The 19,862-nt window shown below is 45.9% G+C and overlaps 2 protein-coding genes across 2 annotated transcripts; both read left to right on the plus strand.

Annotated features, from left to right (window-relative positions):
• The first annotated feature begins 7,229 nt into the window (after positions 1–7,229).
• LOC125550526 (uncharacterized) lies at positions 7,230–8,982 on the plus strand. The gene is made up of 2 exons (XM_048713544.2): positions 7,230–8,258; positions 8,345–8,982. The coding sequence occupies exons 1-2, from the start codon at positions 7,311–7,313 to the stop codon at positions 8,786–8,788; spliced, it is 1,392 nt and encodes a 463-aa protein (XP_048569501.2). The 5' UTR covers positions 7,230–7,310; the 3' UTR covers positions 8,789–8,982.
• A 3,444-nt stretch (positions 8,983–12,426) lies between these two features.
• Positions 12,427–16,798, plus strand: LOC125550525 (endoplasmic reticulum oxidoreductin-2). Its single transcript, XM_048713543.2, has 10 exons — positions 12,427–12,725; positions 12,830–12,961; positions 13,744–13,999; positions 14,101–14,211; positions 15,110–15,228; positions 15,316–15,420; positions 15,532–15,734; positions 15,820–15,943; positions 16,185–16,348; positions 16,442–16,798. The coding sequence occupies exons 1-9, from the start codon at positions 12,555–12,557 to the stop codon at positions 16,332–16,334; spliced, it is 1,371 nt and encodes a 456-aa protein (XP_048569500.1). The 5' UTR covers positions 12,427–12,554; the 3' UTR covers positions 16,335–16,348; positions 16,442–16,798.
• Positions 16,799–19,862: the final 3,064 nt, after the last annotated feature.

Genomic DNA, 19,862 nt, shown 5'->3' on the forward strand with positions numbered 1-19,862 from the left:
GATTTGACGGCCTTGACTCGATCTGTCGCATATGAGATCGCCAAGCTGTTCCCCAACTTGTACGGCCAGCCTTCGGCTGAGCCGGTCGCAGCGAAGCTGCTCAAGATCAGCCTCGTGCTTTCTGGTGGCTAGGCTCTAGGGGGGCAGAATGTGATCTGCAACGTTTTTGGTAAGTGCGAGTGATCTCTAGCTGCACGTTTGTTTAGCACTAGCTGAGACCAATTGAAATTGGAAATAGGTGTTCGTAATTGAATTAAAAAGGTGTTAGTGCACTGCGTCAGTCTCTTCTCTGATGGAAAATATGAGGATAGATCTTTTTCGATTTTGTTGCTTTGATGTGTTTCCTGAATAATTCTTGTCGTTGACTTGTCATGGTTGGTGTTGTGGATCTGATTACCCGCGGAAGCGTGCAAAAAGGCAGCACCATGTATGGATTCAGGGGAGGCTCGGCTGGTGTCATGAAGGGAAGTACGTCCAGGTGACTGCTAATTTCATGTACCCCCAATGAAACCAGGTATGTCAACATAACCTTTACTAAGCACACTTATTGAAATTTCAGTACTTCATATAGACTTTGGTCATCAACATTTTCAAAACGGGAAGTGGATCATCGGTAGGGATTTTGCTTAGGTACTTCCATGAATTAACAGATGATAGTTTTTTTTCTCTTGAAGTATCCTTGTGCGTATAACAAATTTATGACCATAAGCATGACAAATATATGATGTATTCTTGTCCTTTTCCAACATAAGAGCTCTACCCCAGCACCGCTTCCCCATCTCTGGTCGTTCCCTTGCAATCCTCCATGGCATCTGGGAAGATGGGCCACCACCGAAGCTGCTCTCAGTAATCGCCAAACTGTACCTGCTAGATTAACGAGGTCACAGCCGAGGCTGACCATCGCCGCGCCAACTCATGGGTTCGATGTGGGTTTATTTGCATATTATTTACTAAAGAAAATGGTTTGAGGTGAAGAGCCAAAGGCTTGAAGCCAAATGTTCCTAACAGAACGACGATCCGCAGGAAACAAGGCCAACGCTATGTGTGCCTGCAAGATTGAAGATCCCAGATATTTTACTTTTCTCCATGATCTTACACCATTGTTGCTTCATGTAGATCCCTTTATCATTCATTTTTTATTTTTTATTGTTGAAATCTCTATATGGTTGTCATAGATGCTATTACAAGGATTTAGCACTATATTTTTCATGTGACTGGTCGGGCTTTCTAGACTTCTAGATTGGAAGAAGTCTGTTTGAAATCTACCTTTGGGTTTTAGAAAATTCAGAATAAGTTCCTACGTACACCAGCCGTAACTAGATAACTCATGTATTACGCAATGCTCTGCGCCATTATCCGTGGAGTATTTGCAACTGTATTCTTTGTCGCTTGATGCTCAATCAGGTGAGTTTGTTTTTCCATCTTTGATTCATAGTTGCTGGCACAAATTGGCCAGTGCATTTGGTCCAATCACTAACAACAATTTCCACATGTCAATTGGGGAAACATATGCCCATCATCAGTGCACTTTTTGCCAATTTTTTCTGTATACATCTAGTTCCGACAATTAGCTGCAACAACTGTTTTTTATTTTCTTTTGCTGTTAGGGCTTGCGGCCATACATGTTAAACAATAAGACGATTTAATTTGTGGTCTACCAATACGTTTGTTAATAGTTGCAACTAAAAATAAATCTACTTTTTGCTAATAGTGGCCAAATAAAAGAGGATCCAGACTATGACAAGTTTACATTGTACAGAATCAGTGCTAACAATAAATTTCTCTCTTTTCTTCTTATTTATATTGATAATAGCTCCTGAATTAATTTTTAACTACCACTCCCCCTTTGTAGAATGATCAGATTTTTATGCACGAACAATAACCCTGTTTTATTTTAAGAATGGGGCTCTAAAATGGATGGAGGAGGAGCTTAAGTTCGGCAGCCAAATATGGCAGGCATGTTGTGTATAGAGTTTGCGTGATTCGATAACCATGATGATAGGTAACTTGACAATTTTGTATCTGTATTTCAGGTCTTCCCCTAATCATTTTCTTTCTAAAGAACACCTCTGAAGTTTCATTACACAAGAAGTGAGTCACTATGGCTATCATGGAAATTCGAGTATTTAGCATTTTCAGTATGTTATTTCCCCCCTCTTTTGTGAGTTCACTGACATAAGGTTGCTTCAAATGGAATATGTACTAATAGTTGCATCACATTATGCATTTCCTTGATTTTAAACCTGCCAAGTTACTTGTGTGTCCATCATGATATTGGTGCGATTTATTTTCCTAAAGGTATATTCATCTCGTAATGAAAATTTATTTTGTGTGCCTTTTGTCTTCCTAAATTTCGCGTGTTCTTTTCCTGGTTAGCTAACCAATTATTATTCTAGCGCATGATCTACTAAGGGCTTTTTACCTTATTGTACAGTTTATCATTCTAGAACACTAGACTTTTCTCCATAGTTAGGATGTTGATATGAAAAGTTTAATTCATGTTTAATCCTTCCAGAGCTAAGGTTAGCTTAGGAGAAACTGTGGCTTGCTGCATGCCATCTGTGTCATACAAAAATGTTAAATTCCATTTCTTCATTTTTCTACATCAATATGTTGCACTACATGAGATGAGACAAACTCAGAATGGGAGCAAAATAGTCCTGACTACTGGCGAATTCTTCTAGCTCGCCGTGTTCCCACTGGTGGCGTTGTAGTCAAGCTCAACAATTCAACTTGTGAAGATAACATGTAGCCCGAACCCAAGAGGGAACGGATTTAGTTTTTCCAGGACAACTATTTTTTATATTTATTAAAAATTTGCAGCCATGTTCACTTGGGCAATACCTATACCTATTATAAGTCCTTAAAGTTCAGACAAGAAAAATTAGATATCCTGAAATCTTTACTATACAATCATTTTGGTCTTCTTGAACTTCAAATTACATCATCAAAAGACATGTGGGATCATCAGGCACTATAGATATTATTTTTCCCCAAATTTCTAGAATATGAATTAAGAATTCAATACTCATGTGATTTTAATAGGCTACTTCGATCGAGACGTGGGTTGCACGTGCAAGCTTACTAGTATAGACAAGGTGGACGGACCAAAAAGGACAAAATTACGGTGATAAAAAGTCATAGCTCCTTTATTATTAGGTATAGATATAGATGAAGACGCAGTGGATCCCGGCCCTTGCCGGCGGAAGGACTCATGCTTTGTTTCGGCTTTTTTTAGTATGTTTAGGGTTTGTGTCCTGCTCATAAAAATAAGGCGGCGGTGACTTTTTAAAAATGGAATAAGGTTCTTCATAATGGTCCTAGCCCACGTCTCGGTGATGCACCTTGAATAGTCGGATGGTGTGTGGAGATGTGTCTCCCGTCGATCTCACACGATCTGGTCGTCGTTTGTCTTTGGAGGTTCGTCTGCGTCCATGTGTCTACAAATTGGATCATTCTGATCTACGTTTCTCTTCATCGACGGCGGTTGTTGTTCTAGTGCGTTGGTCCTTTGTGGTCTTAGCACGACGATTTTTTTGCGGGGAACTTCAGAGAGCTTTATTCAACAAAAGCATTCACTGAGCAGTCAGCCAGAAGGTTGCTGATCAGGAAACTAGGGGTAGAGTCTAACCAGCTCTCAGTCACATTAAGCGTAGTACCGCGCTTAGCACATAGATGTGCGGGACTGTTTGCTGATCTTATTACATGTTGAATGTTAAAGGAAATAAAACTAGGAGCTAGCTCTCCAATTTCAGACAAGATAGGTGCTATCACCGACTGGTCGATGTAGCGAGTATTCCAGAGGTTAACTGCCTCTAGACAGTCGGTCTCCATGATCACATGCGTGTAGCCTCGCAATATTGCGAATCTCACTTCTTCCTTCAGCGCCAAAGCCTCCGCGATGAGGGGGTCCGTGACACCTGAGAACGGCTTACACCATGCACCCTTGAATCCCGATGAAGAGCGTGCAACACCCCCCAGCCCTGCATTCCCGCCGTCGAGATGAACAGCGGCATCTGTATTAATCTTTATGTACGGGTTATCAGGGGGTTGCCATCCATAACCCGGCAGTGGTGAAGTGAGCTGCCCGGGTATATCCAAAATGGTGAGATCCTCTCGTATTTTCCTTACTGAAGAGGCTGGATCCCACCCTTCCTTGTCATGAGTCAATCGATTGCGAGACATCCATATTGCCCACATCACAGTGATGAAAATAGCCCGGCAACGATCCCACGTTCCGTGGCTTCGATCAGGCGATCGTAACACGGCATATTTTCAGGCACAAGCTAGACAACGGAAATGAACTAATCGTATATCGGGTCTCAAGAGAAACGATGGTTCTACTTGTGCCAATGAAACAGAGGATAAGGCTGAGATATTAGCATTTTATCAAGCACTTTACACCTCGCAGGGTGCCAATGACACTGATGTGCTGTTATCGCATGTGCCCACTCGGGTCACGCCGGAGATGAATGAACTTCTGAGCAAACCCTATGAGTCAGCCGAGGTTCAGCACGCACTGTTCCAAATGGCTCCATCTAAGGCGCTGGGGTGGATGGCTTTACGGCGGGTTTTTTCCAACGCCACTGGAAGTTGCTCCAAGACGAAGTAACACAAGCGGTGCTGGCTTTTCTTAATGGAGGTGAACTACCAGTGGGTCTCAACGACACATCCATCACATTGATCCCCAAGGTACGTCACCCCCAAAGCATCTCACAATATCGACCAATTGCTCTTTGTCCGGTTTTATACAAATTGGCGGTAAAGGTTATAGCTAACCGACTGCGAGTATGCATGGACGATATTATCAGTGAGGAACAAAGTGCTTTCGTCCCAGGTCGTCTGATCACAGATAATGTTCTCGTTGCCTTTGAAAGTGTTCATACGATGAAGCGACGGAAGAAAGGGAAGAACTACACTTGTGCGATCAAACCTGACATGATGAAGGCTTACGATAGAGTCAAATGGCACTTTTTGGAAGCCATACTCTTGAAGCTGGGTTTCAATGCTAATCTAGTCAGGCTGATCATGAAGTGCGTCACGTCTGTTAGGTTCTCTGTACGCGTGAATGGAGAACTGCAGCCTTATTTCAACCCATCCAGAGGGCTTCGGCAGGGGTGCCCAATCTCCCCTTATTTGTTCTTGCTCTGCGCCGAAGGTTTTACCTCACTTCTGAAACACTACGGGGACTCTGTTGACAGGGGTATCCGAGTGAACTTCAGATCACCATGGGTGAATCACCTGCTATTCGCTGATGATAGACTCATCTTCATCAAGGCGAATGAGGAGAGCGCGGCTAGGCTGAATGATATCCTTGCAATATATGGGGATGCTTCTGGACAGTGTGTCAACAGGAGTAAGAGCTCTATATTCTTCAGCCCAAACACGCCGACGGCTCTTAGACAAAGATTGAAGCAACATCTTGGAGTCCAAGTTGAAGCTTTTTCAGAACGCTACGTCGGTCTACCCACTGCTATTGGCAAGATAAATAGTGGAACCTTTGAATATTTGGTGGATCGGGCACGAGGCAGCATGCAAGGCTGGGCAGAAAGGCTGTTTGCTTGCGCCGAAAGAGAGACACTTTTAAAATCCATTGTTCAGGCCATTGCGACGTTTAGCATGAGTTGCTTTCTGTTAACAAAAAAGGTGTGCAAAAGTCTCACCTCGCTCATGGCAAAATTCTGGTGGGGCAGCTCAATTGACAGGAATTCCCTTCACTGGATCGCGTGGGAGAAACTTGCTACACCCAAGTGCAAAGGTGGAATGGGATTCCGCGACTTTCGTTTGTTTAATCTGGCGCTGTTGGGGAAGCACGGATGGCGATTTATGATGAATCCTAACTCCTTGTGCGCCAGGGTTATGAAAGGAAGATACTTTCCTGACTCGGATTTCCTTCATGCAACGGTTCCCAAGTCCTCCTCAGCTACCTGGAAGGCGATTATTGCAGGCCGGGAAGCTCTACAAACCGGGCTGATGAAGCGAGTCGGATCCGGTACTTCCATCTCCGTATGGGAAGATAAGTGGATTCCCTCCACGATATCAATGACTCCACTGCTGCGTCCAGCAAATACGGTGTTCCAGATCGTAAACGAGCTGATTGACACAACTAACTGGACATGGCGTCAGGAGTTGGTGCGAGGGATCTTTATAGCACCCGATGATGCCGCCATTCTTAACATACCATTGCGGCAGGGCGGCAGCGAGGATATTCTTGCTTGGGCACATGAGAAATCAGGCATTTATTCTGTTAAATCGGCATATCGAGCTCTAGTGAATCAAAAAGAGCGTTTGGCTCTAAATGAGGGGCAGATTACCGGCACTTCAGTGGATCAACAACAGATGTGGAATGCGGTATGGAAACTTAAAGTAGTCTCAAAAGTCAGAGTGTTCTGGTGGCGAGTTTTGAGGGGCATCATTCCGGATGAGTGCACCCTAAGGTATCGCCACATAAAAGAAACAAGCATGTGCAAGATCTGCTTGGCTATGGACGAGGACTTACAACACGCCCTGCTGCATTGTACGCATGCGCGTCGTTTTTGGGAGGAGGCTCGACTTATTTTTGAAGTTCATCTGCCACGTCTCCATCCTCACACATAGGCAAAGGATATCCTTTGTGAATCCCGGTTCTCTGATAAAGATTGGGCTATTTTCAGCACGATGATTTTTTAACTATTTACTACGAGAAGATTTGTCCGGCTTCAGTGAGGGAGGAGCGATGTGGCGGCATACCTTTGGCTCACTTTAGTGCTTGTTTAATGTCGCTATGTAGTCTATGAACATGAATGTTTTATTCTCGTGTTCTTAATACTTCCACGATGTTCCAGCAGGTATTATACGCACACAAGTATATGTTTAAGATACTAGGATGTTTGATGCACCGTTATTAAAACACCATGTGATCAAATGTTACCATGATATCACAGACGCATGTGAAATTATTGCACGGAGGCGTTTCACTATAGCACATAGATTTGGGTCAGACGACCCCGAAGGGAGCAGATTCGTCTCCCATGCCGCCCACCGACGGCTAGCACGAGCGTCATACAGATCACAGGCCTCTCACTACACGCGTCTCCCAGGCATGATACCAGCCCGACACCCGACGCCCGCCCCTCACGTTGCGCTGCATGGAGGTACACGTACCACGCGACGTGGCAACCCGTTGGACAGCGCGACCCTGCTCAAACGGTCTATAAAAACAGCGCCACCGCCATTGCCTCAATCCATCGGCATCCAGTTGACAACTCAATTCAATCCACCGTGAGCCACACCCAAGAACACACTCACCGCAGCAAGCAGTCCGTGAAGCGATGGCGCATTTCCAGGGCCAGCAGCACGGCCACCCGGCCACCCGCGTCGACGAGTACGGCAACCCTGTGACGGCCGGCCACGGCGTCACCGGGACCGAAGGCTTGGGGCACTTCCAGGGCCACGGCCAGCAGCACGGCCACCCCACCACCCGCCTCGACGAGTACGGCAACCCGGTGACCGCCGGCCACGGCGTTGGGCTGGGATCCACCGGCACGGGAGTGCACGGCGCTGGGCACGGTGGGTACGGGTCTACCGGCACCGGCGCCCACGACACTGGCGGCCACGGCCGCCAGGTGGGATACGGTGCCACTGGCACAGGCACCCACGACGCTGGGGGCTATAGAGGCTCTGGAATTGCCCCTCGGCACGGCGCCACCGACGCTGGGTTTCACGACGCCGGTGGTTTGGACACGCGGCATGCCGCGACCGGTACCCACGGCACAGGGCACACCGCCGGCCTCGGCGGCACCGGCACAGGGATGACCGGGACCCATGGCACAGGCCACACCGCCGGGCTCGGCGGCACCGGCACAGGGATGATCGGGACCCATGGCACAGGCCACACCGGCACAGGGATGACCGGGACCCATGGTACAGGCCACACCGCCGGGCTCGGCGGCACCGGCACAGGGATCACCGGGACCCATGGCGCAGGCCACACCGGCATAGGGATGACCGGGACCCATGGCACAGGCCACACCGCCGGGCTCGGCGGCACCGGCACAGGGATCACCGGGACCCATGGCACAGGGCACACGGCCGGGCTCGGCGGCACCGGCACCGGGATCACCGGGACCCATGGCACAGGGCACACGCCCGGGTACGGCGCGACCGGCACCGGGATCACCGGGACCCACGGCGCCGCTGGCACACACCCTCATGGTGGGCTACCCGAGCACAAGACTCGTGGCATCCTCCACCGCTCTGGCAGCTCCAGCTCCAGCTCGGTACATAAGCAGATTCCTTGCTTACATTGTGTATGATCCTACCAATCTTTAGTGTACTCACTTGTTTTCTCTCGTCGATTGTGCAGTCATCCTCCGAGGACGACGGGATGGGCGGCAGGAGGAAGAAAGGCATGAAGCAGAAGATCAAGGAGAAGCTCCCCGGCGGTAACAAGGAGCAGACCACAGCCACCGGCGGCTACGGGCCAGGGTACACGGGGACCACCGGCACAGGTGGGCCAGGGTACACGGGGACGACCGGCACCGGCGGGACCTACGGAACCACTGAGGGGACACACGAGAAGAAGGGCGTCATGGAGAAGATCAAGGAGAAGCTCCCTGGCGGGCACAAGGACACCCAGCCGCACACCACCGCGACAGGCGGCTACGGGCATGGCACCACTGGCACCGGCGGCGGCTATGGTACAGGCACCACCGGCACCGCGGGGACGCACGGCGCCACTGAGGGCACCCACGAGAAGAAAGGCATGATGGAGAAGATCAAGGAGAAGCTCCCCGGCGGCCACCACTGAACTGAGCCTAACTTGCCTCGGCCTCGGGTTCAGTCCAGTGAAGAATAAAGACTCGAGGAACCGCCGTGTGCACAATCTAAGGGCATAGTGTTAAGTTTTTCATGTCATCTTTTTTCTCCGTGTGATAGATGTTGCAGTACTGTGACATGGCCTGGTTTCTAAGTACGTTTTGTCTGGTTGGTTCGCCCTTTTTTTATCCGTGTGATGGATGATGGATGTTGCAATACTGTGATGAGCTACAACAACTACTATGCTAATGGGAAGATTGTTAGCGTCGCTCCCAACCTCCAGCAGACGTCACATCCTAAAAGACTAGTCTGAAGGGAGTGTGGCACTCCTTATAAGATGGTCCTAGCCTCTTCCCATATCCGAGATGGGACTAAAGTCATTGGCAACGCCCAATGGCCAGCGTCTCTGACAAAGATCTGGCTTGGTATCAATAGCGAAGTTTTTTGGAATATCTTGAATTGTTGCTGTTCCACCCATCCACCTTGCAGCTTGCAGAATCATCTTACAGAATCCTTCCAGTCCAAATTGCGATACATCCAGATACTTGTTTTTTTTTTTGAGCAGTTGCGATACATCCAGATACAGAGTATATAAGGGCGAGTATTTTTTGTTGAGGGGGATATAAGGCGAGTTACAGGAGTAGGGCATCTCGGAGACCGAGCAAAATTCAAACTGAAGAGTTTTATTTTTTTTAGAAAAATATACATCTTGTATGTTCTGTAAAATTTCAGGATGAAATAGAAAATCATGGAGTTTTTATCAAGAATGAATGAACAGTACATTTGCTAAAAGGCCTCATATTTACAAGTTGACCTAAACATTTTCACACATGTATATTAGTATGTCTCTAGGTATATGTGTATTGTTTGAAAAAAAAAACCTAAGACGTTTGATTTTGATATAGTTTTCAAATGAAGACCCCCATTTTGACATTTTTGGAGTTACAAAGCCTAATGGAGCCCAAACTTGGCTTACAAAGTATGTAAGGGTTCGGTACAAGGCTTTACAAGGGCGCATCCATTTGACATTTTTGGAGTTACAAGGCCGAATGGAGCCTAAACTAGGCTTGCAAGTATATAAGGGTGAGTTACAAGGCCTAACAAGGGCCCAAACATAGACATGCCAGATCTCTCTTGTTACGAACCGGTTGGGAAGACCGGTCCAATGAGCTTCCCTTAGTTGTCCTTCAGGGTCAGCGAATAGACAGGTACAATGTACCTCATGGCGTGACCTATAGTTGGGCCGGCTCAAGTAACTCCTACATTTAGTTTTTTTTTTCTGTTTTTGAAAAGGATGGAGAACCGTCCCGCACCATTTTTCGTTTTATTTTGGTTTATTCTAAATTTTTTATTTTGTTTTTTATTTTCGTTTTTCATTTATGCTTTTACTTCTTTTCCTTCAATTAAACATCCAAACAGAGCGTTAGGTTTTTTTCTTTTTCTTTTTCTTTTTGCTATTAAATTTATATTTTTTGAGGAACAATTGTTTAAAATCATTAACCTATTTTGGGACCGCGAATATTTTCTATTTTCCTGGACATTTCTTTCAAATCATGAACATATTTTGAAACCGCAAATATTTACATTTGTTTAAAATCATGATTATTTTTTAAATCTCATTTTTTTTTGAAAAATATAAAACATCTTATGAATGCATGGACATTTTTCAAACTCTTATTTTGTTGAATATGCCAACAGTTTGTGATTTTCCAAACTTTTTTTTCAAAACCATGAACATTTTTTAAATACATGATCCATTTTTCAAAGCCACACAAAGTTTGCACCCATGAAAAATTTATGATCTCCCAGATTTTTTTCTTTCAAAATTTTGAATAAATTTCCAAATTCATGAACATTTTTTGAATATGTGACTATTGTTTTTGAAAATCATGACCACCTTTTGAATTCACGAACACTTTTTTTAAATCATAAGCATTACTTTCAAATTTGCAAAGACAAAATGTTCACAATTTTAAAAACATATCCGACAAACAAAAATATTCGCAAATACTTTTTCAAAACCATGAACTTTTTTTTGAACAATCGAACACTTTTTCAAAATCACTACTTTTTTTAATCCACGAATTTTTATGATTTGCCGGACTTTTTTTAAAGCATGAACATTTTCAAAATAAGCGAACATTTTTTTAGATTTGTGAACTGAAAAAAAATACTAGAAAAGACTAAAAGAGAAAAAATATTCAAAATAGAAAAACGAAAGAAAAACTGAAGCAGGCCGAAAGGAAAAAATAGAAAAAAATTCGAAAAACGGACACGGAAATCAATGTGCGCTGAATGATTTTTTTTGTCTTTTAGACAAACGAACGTGAAAGTAAACGCGAGCCAGCGGACATTCGAAAAAAAATGCAAGCAAGTTGTAGTTAGCCCAGCACAGCACCGACGTTGAACTTGCTCACCCTATATGATTACTCGCTTTTCATCACGCTGGTCACGAAATGGAACTCCCCTCCTTTCCATCATTTAGTTTTGGCTTGTAACCAGAGCATGTGGGAACTTTTGACATAGGGACTCAAAATATTCCCGAGTTTTTTTTTTCAAGTAGCATTCTGTAGGCCAACATCACTTCATTCGAGAAGCACTTACGTCGCCTTCCGATGATCTTGCCGACGAATGTGTCAATGGAGAACCTTGATGCAGGGACTCAAAATCTTCCCAAGTAGCATTACGTGGCCATCATCGCTCCATTCGATAAGCACTTGCGCCACCTTGTGATGATCTTGCTGACCCATCATCACTCCATCCCACGAGCACTTGTGGTTCGTCCCCAGAGATGAAGGGATCCGGTTTGTCTGCTCCCTCTTCATATTCTCATTCATGCTTTCACCTCATCCTACGGCTGTTTTTTTTCCTTTTTTTTTCTTTCTAATCTAATCATCTTCCCTCCTGATTTTAAGGGGATGGAGTCGGTCCTTACTTTATTCCAATCAAATCAAGCCACGTATGCGGGAGCACGGATGGGCGCACAAGCAAGGAGCAGGTAAGTCTCGTCCGAGATGAAGATGCTCAATCTGGATAGATCTTGTTTTGGACCTGATTGCAGCTCTTGTTTCCAGTCCGGGGTCCTTCTTGAAAATTCAAGGACTTAGGTGTTATATTTACTTTATTCGAGTCCTTGTATGAGCTTTGAGATGTATCTCCTGATATAGAACCTGATAAGCGTTACATGTGTGGCACGAACACATGGCACCTCCGAATGTTTTTGATAACGCGAGGATGACAACTTTAATTGTGAAGCGTGGCAACTTTATTTTCGGATGACAAGTTTCAGTTATTTTTTGAGTTTGTGTACACGCAGAGGAACGGAGAAATTTCTTCTAGACGCCAACCCCGCGAAGGCACCGTGCGAAGTTCCTTTTCTCTTTTTGACGTCGGCACCGTGCGAAGTTTAGTTAACGTGTCGTGCGAGCTGGTCAATGAGCTGTTGGGCAAACGCGGCCCACAGGTGCACAGACACGTCATCGGGGCAAATCCAGCCGTCCAGCTGCGCCCAGGCCCTACACACGCCGTCCGATCCATCATTCCGTGCGCAGCATCGCCGGTTCCGACAATCAGAGGGTAAACCGAGGCACGCACGCGGATTCTTCCACCGCAGCCTCTGTATTAGTAGCAGCCGCCTACGCGATTTTCCCCAACCGCCAACGCCCCAACTGCGAACACGGCGAGAAAATTCCTCCTCCGCCGCCGTTGTTCGGTCAGATCTCGCTTGCTTCTAGAAGCTTCCACCCACCCGGCGCGGGATGTCAGAGGGGCCCCCTCCCGCGGCGAACGGCGGGGCCGTGCGCCAGAGGCGGAGGCGATGGTGGGCGGCGGCGGCGGCCCTCCTCGTGGCGCTCCTCGCCGTGGCCGTGAGCTCCCGCAGCTTCCCCTCCATTTCGTCCCTCTCGCGCGGCGGAGGCTGCGGCTGCCCCGTAAGGCTCCCCCCGCCCCTGGTCTCGTGATTTGGCCTTCTGCTCCGGGAGGTTTTGATCTGACGACGTGGTTTTGGGGCGGCCGGTGCTGCGTGTTTCGTCAGGGTGCCAGGAAGTACACGGGGATGGTGGAGGACTGCTGCTGCGACTACGAGACGGTGGACGCCATCAACGAGGAGGTGCTCAACCCGATCCTACAGGACCTCGTCGCTCTGCCCTTCTTCAGGTACTTCAAGGTAAGCAAATTTTGCTCTTCTGTTTTTTAACGGTTTTTTTTTTATGTGTGACCTGGCTTATGGGAAGTGCATATTGTGATGTTCCGATGTTAAGAACTGTGATAGCCAGCTCCACATGTTAGAGTTATGTAGCAGCGTATATTTGATCGGAGCATTTGCTCCATAACTATGGAGCCAATTTTTTCTCCCTGCTATTTGTATAACGGAATTGGATATATATGTGGGAGACTGGTCACAACTGTATAATTCTCCACTAGGTTGCTGCACTTTATTTACTACAATGTTCTGGCTTGCATTAATACGGTGCCATTTTTTACTTGTCAATTGGGCTGGATGTGGAAAAAGAGTGCTGGTTGCTTGATTAGAGCATTAAGCTCAAGGATCAAACCTTTAGGGCATTTTGACGTTAGCAATATAAAGAATACATCCTGATATGGAGGACTGAGCATAATATGATGATAGCTGTTGGGTCTGTTAGGGCGACTTGTGGTTCCCTATCCCTTTCTTTTGTACATCATTCTTAGCTCGGATAAGGTTGATGGCCTTTTAGCCAATTGATAGAGCATCGAACCAGTTTTTCTTTTTTTAAGGATAAGATATTGATATATGTTTGTTATTTGATGTTGCTGCTGCTAAGGATAACATAGCCAATGTTACATGTTTTGTGGTTACTATAATTGTTAGCTACTGTATGATTGTACAGAGATGCTATCCCTGAAAATCAACATTACAACCATTCATTTATTTGTTCTAAGTCTTGGGTTATTTATTTCCTTGTTTAGGTTAAGTTGTGGTGTGACTGCCCTTTTTGGCCTGATGATGGCATGTGTCGGCTCAGGGACTGTAGTGTATGCGAGTGCCCAGATAATGAATTTCCCGAACCATTCAAGAAGCCTTACAGTGGCCTTTCTCCTGAAAACATGATCTGTCAAGAAGGAAAACCAGAAGCCACGGTTGATAGAACCCTCGACACCAAGGTTTTCAAAGGGTGGGTTGAAACCGATAATCCATGGACATCAGATGATGAGACGGATAATGGTACATTGTTTACCCTCCTTTTTGTACATCGTTCTTCCTTCAATTCTTTTTTATGCGTCCCTGAAAATCTGATGATTAACAAAAATTTATCCCTGTTCCAGCTGAGATGACTTATGTGAATCTTCAACTTAATCCTGAACGTTATACTGGTTATACTGGTGATTCAGCTAGAAGGATATGGGACGCTATCTACAAAGAAAATTGCCCAAAATGTAAGCATATGTTCTCCGTTTTTTCTCACATGTCCATTCTGACGGCAGTTGACCTATAGAATCCTTTGTTTGTAAGTACATTATGGCTGAATCCACAACATATTAAATGAATCATTGATGTGCCTGTAAGTTGCATGATCCTTCCCTTAGAGAATGCACAACAATTCAAACTAAGTTTACTTGTGTGGTTGTGCTCTAAGATTAAGATTGGATGGTTCCTTCTGTGGTATACTTATACTCCCTCTGTCCGAAATTACTTGTCGCAGAAATGAATAAAAACAGATGTATCTAGAACTAAAATACATCTAGATACATCCATGTCTCCGACAAGTATTTTCGGACGGAGGGAGTATATAACAAAAGGAAGTACCTTCAAGTTTGGACAGGGGTGCGTGGAAGCTCGCTATCCATGTGCCAGAGCCATGAGTTGGTCGCGCGATCTTATGGGTTTCACCTCTAGCCTACCCCAACTTGTTTGGGACTAAAGGCTTTGTTGTTGTTGAAGTACCTTCAAGTTTCAGTCTGCTGGCAGTGCTCTAAACAACCGCTTATGAGCAGTGTGTGTTGCTTATTTATTTCTCTTCTATGGTAATGGTACATAGGGATGCAAAGCAGGCGGGTTTGAGCGCTACTCCCTCCGTAAAGAAATATAAGAGCGGGTTTGAGCGCTCTTATATTTCTTTACAGAGGGAGTACATGATAGTACAAATTCGTCTCTAGTTTAGTGCTAATCATCTGGCCAGAAGTGAACTGATTTGCGGATATGTGGGACGCCCGCTTGCATCCCTAATGGTACAGTTGCCTGTCCTAGCCAAGTTGAATGGTGTAGTGTCTAGCGTTGCTTATATCACTACAATAGTCTGGACAAGCATTAGTCAAACTTCATTTATTTTCGCAGATCCTTCAGAAGATATGTGCCAGGAGAAGAAGGCACTTTACAAGCTAATTTCAGGATTGCACTCCTCAATATCTGTACATATTGCTTATGACTATCTTCTTGATGAATCCGCTAACTTGGTATCTATCTACTACTCTACACTTAGTTTGGTGCTTATTAAACGATTTTTGTACTTGATTTGACAAGTTTGGTGTATATGATTACAGTGGGGACATAACCTTTCGTTGTTGCATGACCGTGTTCTGAAGTACCCAGAGCGTGTCGAAAATCTGTACTTCACATACCTATTTGTTCTTCGGGCAGTGACTAAGGTTCCCATTTCTTCCTTGATTAAAACTTAATCTTTGATTTTAAAGATTAATCTGTCGAGTTGCTTTGGCCTAAAGCTTGTCGTGAGTGACAATTTGTTTGCTATCTTTTAGGCGGCAGATTACCTTGAGCAGGCAGAGTACAACACTGGCAATCCTGAAGAGGATTTGAAAACACAATCTTTAGTGAGGCAATTGCTTTACAACCACAAGTTAAGATCTGCATGCCCATTACCTTTTGATGAAGCAAAACTCTGGCAAGGTGAAAATGGCCCTGAGTTAAAGCAGGAGATCCAGAAGCAGTTTAGAAATATCAGGTATGTGCCTTAATCTCTCTGCTTTAATTTATATTATGCGTTTCACTAACATGAAACCGTACCCACTGCAACATTTTGTTTACAGTGCAATTATGGACTGTGTTGGTTGTGAGAAGTGTCGATTATGGGGAAAGCTTCAAGTTCTTGGGCTTGGAACAGCGCTGAAGATTCTTTTTTCTGTTGATGGAGAGAACAATTTGAATCAACAGGTATGCTGTTCATTTGCAGTTTATTCGCAACCGCTTTGCAATGTATAACTTAATAGTATAAGGTATGTGATGTATGATTGGTGAGAGTAGTCTTCGTTGTACCGTCTTTATACAACACTAGCTCACAGTTCATGATGCTTTGCTGTATTGTTTTCTACATTTCCTATGGAATAACAGGTTTTACCTTTTGAGTTCATTTAGATGTCAATTTGTCTAATAATGTTTCATGGTAATCATTCAGTTCCAGCTGCAGCGAAATGAGGTCATTGCACTGGTAAATCTTCTGAATAGGCTGTCAGAATCTGTCAAGTTTGTACATGAAACAGGATCGTCCAGCCAGGAAATCATTAAACAACAGAGCTTTTCACCTTTGCAAAAGGGTGCTTCCTGACCAAATGTGAAACCGTAAGTGTTCTCTCCTGCTCTTCAGTGGTATAGATTTGTTGTCCTGACTTTGATTCCTCACGTCCTTGTTTTTCTATCTATTTGTTTTTACAGGTATTCTGCAAAGATGCAAGAGGGCAAGTTGTTTTTATAACTCCTCTTCTCCATACTGGGAAAGTGATGTACATGCAGGGAGCTGCTTCCTAGGGTTCTACAGATCGTAGACAAAAGATATATACTAGAAAACTTTGGAAGCCAAACAAAGACAAGTTTACCCCCTTTTTTCTTTCAGTTTTAGTGGGACATATCCCTTTCAAATTTTGTATGTAGTGTAGACTCCACCTCTTTTCTGTCGAACTTCCAGTTAGCAACATTTTATCTTTCCTCAGTTGACTGATAATACATATGAATGCTGACAAGGTAAGGCCGTTTGTCAATCCAAACGGTTGGTATGTTTTGTCGACTTGATTATATGTTCTCCATCATTCTTGGAAATGACGGGAAAGATAGCGTGTGCCGTGGTCGCCAGTTTGTAAACAACTAAAATCTCATCCGAAAATGAGTTATAGAAGATGGTCACTATGATATTGGAAGATTTTATAAACCACTCCCTCTGTTCCTAAATATACATCTGTACTGAAATCTCTAAAATGTCTTATACCCCCTCCGTCCCATAATATAAGAGCGCTTTTGACACTGCGCTCTTATATTATGGGACAGAGGGAGTATTTAGAAACGAGGGAGTAGATGCTCCACTAGGTGAAAATCTTGTTGCGAGGAAGGAGCCGAGGTGGGAGGTCCTACCACCAGCAAAACAGTGATAGATGATGCCTTCTAACTCGAAACTTTGTTGTACATTGTGACTATTATATGCTCAACCTATTATGAGGATGGCGCTGGAGTTTAGCACATGCTGGTTGCGTCGCAGAGAGCAGGAGCTAGTGGGATACACAGTGATCGGTCATGGAGCTTCCTTGTATCAGACTACTTTGGCACATACATATGTCAAGCCTGCTGCAAGCAGGCCAGTGATGCGGCGAGGAAAAGAAGAGGCCGTCGCTGTAGCCAACAATGTCCGTAAAGAAGAGCTTGGTCACATCCACGCTCCCATCCCATGGTGTGGCAGAACTGAACACAGTTACAGTAACAGAAGCAGCAGAATATCAAATGGCCGAGGTACAGGCAGGTTCTTGACGCTCTTGTGGCAGAGGGCAGGACCTCACCGGCGCTCAGCCGGAGATTAGAGAAGGAAGGCCGCCGTCGGAGCCCCCCGCTCCCGTCCAACAGTCGGTCAAAGGCACGGCCCGCCGGAGGGCATCTCTCTCGTCGGTGTACGCTGTGGGCGCCGCCTGAAAGCCACTGATGGCTGGCTGTCAGGCACACCCGTGATCGAGCACAGAGCAGACTGATCATACGCAGCGACTTCAACGGCGCCGGGACAGGCCGGCCGGCCGGCAGCTCCCATCGGCCTGCCTGCTGCCCGCAGGCTGTTACACAGCCTTACAGAGCATCAAGCGGCGCCACGCTGCGTTTTGTTGAGGAAAAGTGGTGCAGTTTCGGCAGCATCATAATCATTTGCTTACAGGGAAAATGGCGCATGCGTTCCCATCTGCAGGTTTTTCAAGTCTGGGGTTGGCTTTCATTTTGTCCTATGGTCACCGTTTCAACCTCCCTTACTGATGGCATATTCAATAAAATCCCGAACATTCTGATTTTAAGCATGCCATCGTGAATGTTTTTTATGGCAACTTTAGTTAACGCGAGGTGGCAACTTTAGATGTTAGAATGTGGCAACTTTGTCCCTGTTAGTTCTTTTATCGGAAAATTGTCATGTTTACCTATCTCGAGTGAACTAAAATTGCCAACAAAATACTCACAACTATATACTCCCTCCCTCTGGAAATACCCCTTTTTCGACAAGTATTTACGGACAAAGAGAGTATTATTTACCGTTGATAATACCAAACAAATCGACATACAAGAAGAAAGAAAACAATCTCAAAGCCATCCTCACAGGATAAGCCTCACGACAACATTTCTAAATCTTACCATCAAATCTACGACGACGACACATTAGCGGGCAGGGGGCGCAACGGTTCCAAGACAAGGCCTTCAAGATAGCGAACGGCCACAGCATTGCAACATCAGCCGTTCCTTTTCGCAGATCGCCGCATGCAAGAAAAGAAAAGCGGGTACACACTCTTGGATTTTTCTCCCGGAACTAAACTAGCCCAGGTGGAACCCACCCACCCAGCCGGGTGGTACAGTATCATGGCAATGGCATGGTGATCTGACGGACGGACTAGTCACTGGCCGCTGGCTGGCTGGCCGGACTAGGGTTGGGTGGCTGACATGGACAAGCCGCGAAAGCGATGGTTCATGCGCCAAAAACACATCGTTCCGAATAACCAAGCGGCTCAGCTCAGCTTAGCTTAGCTTAGACACATGCGGGGGAGCAGGAACAGAGCAGCGCCAGCTTGTTTGGTTGCTTCTTTCGGAGAGATATCGTTTAGTAATATGTATGCATATGCGTATGCATCCGGTGGGGTGGGCCAGTGCGGCCCGTGTCCTCACGCGCTTGGGGCCGGAGTTCAAAGCGGAATATGCCGGGCCCGCCCACCGGCCCGCCGGTTCAGCCCAGCCAGCCGAGTAGTAGGAGTTTTGAATCCCAATCCCAAGTATATGGTGGTTGTAGTAGCGGTGAGAGAAGCCATGGCAGTAATCTGACGTGTGCGATGCATGGCAAGTTGCTGCAAAGATCCTTTTGCGCAGCGTGTCGCCTTGAGGACACCAACGGATTGGTTTTCTTTTTTGGAGCATTTTGTCCTTGAGCTCGTGGTAGCAGATGTGATGGAGTCATGGAGCTTCGATGAGCTCTGGGAGGAATTTCTTGGAGGTAATGTGTGTGTGAGCTAGCGCACGTGAACAGTGTGTGGCTTGATGCTCTGCCGTGGACGTACGCTGGCCACGTGGTCGCACTACTTGGTACACGCGGATGCGGCGCTACTGCTCATCAACATTCCACCTGGACTTGTACAGAGATCGAGAAGTAGGACAGCATATGTGGCACGTGAACGGCTAGTGTTCCCCAGAGAATAAGGCCAGCTTGGGGTCCGGTGCAGTCTCAGAACATATACATATATATAATTTCCATTTCTTATAGAAGAGCTGAGTACGCATGAATGTTTCATAGTTTCCGCAGGAACGAAGTAAAATGTGTGTAGTATGCTCTCGATTGCGATCCTTGTTCTCCGAATATGGCATGATTATCAGTCTACCTCGCACAAGTTTGTGTCGGGATCGTCGTACCTGGGTGCCACCCAGAATAGGCCGGCCCGCGCCCGCAGACACCCTGCACGCGCTGCACTCCTCGTGACCGGAACCGGGAGGAGGAGGGTGTTGCTGTTGCACTGCAGCTTGCTTCCCGGGTCCCTTCGATAGATGGTCGATCGCCGCCTCTCCTTTCGGAAGCCTGGACGCATTCGAGCCGTTCAATGTTGCTCAGACTTGAGAGCGCCAGCCATTCTTGCATGCC

The sequence above is a fragment of the Triticum urartu genome, chromosome 4A (assembly GCF_056163025.1).
Source record: "Triticum urartu cultivar PI428250 chromosome 4A, HENAU_Tu73, whole genome shotgun sequence".
Classification (NCBI taxonomy): Eukaryota; Viridiplantae; Streptophyta; class Magnoliopsida; order Poales; family Poaceae; genus Triticum; species Triticum urartu.

Bases quoted from the DNA above. Each gene is read 5' to 3' on its own strand.
- LOC125550526 (XM_048713544.2), top strand. From the start codon at position 7,311: ATGGCGCATTTCCAGGGCCAGCAGCACGGCCACCCGGCCACCCGCGTC. The intron at 8,259-8,344 runs GTACATAAGCAG...TCGATTGTGCAG, and splicing joins GCAGCTCCAGCTCCAGCTCG to TCATCCTCCGAGGACGACGG.
- LOC125550525 (XM_048713543.2), top strand. From the start codon at position 12,555: ATGTCAGAGGGGCCCCCTCCCGCGGCGAACGGCGGGGCCGTGCGCCAG. The intron at 12,726-12,829 runs GTAAGGCTCCCC...GTGTTTCGTCAG, and splicing joins GCGGAGGCTGCGGCTGCCCC to GGTGCCAGGAAGTACACGGG. The intron at 15,229-15,315 runs GTATCTATCTAC...ATATGATTACAG, and splicing joins TTGATGAATCCGCTAACTTG to TGGGGACATAACCTTTCGTT.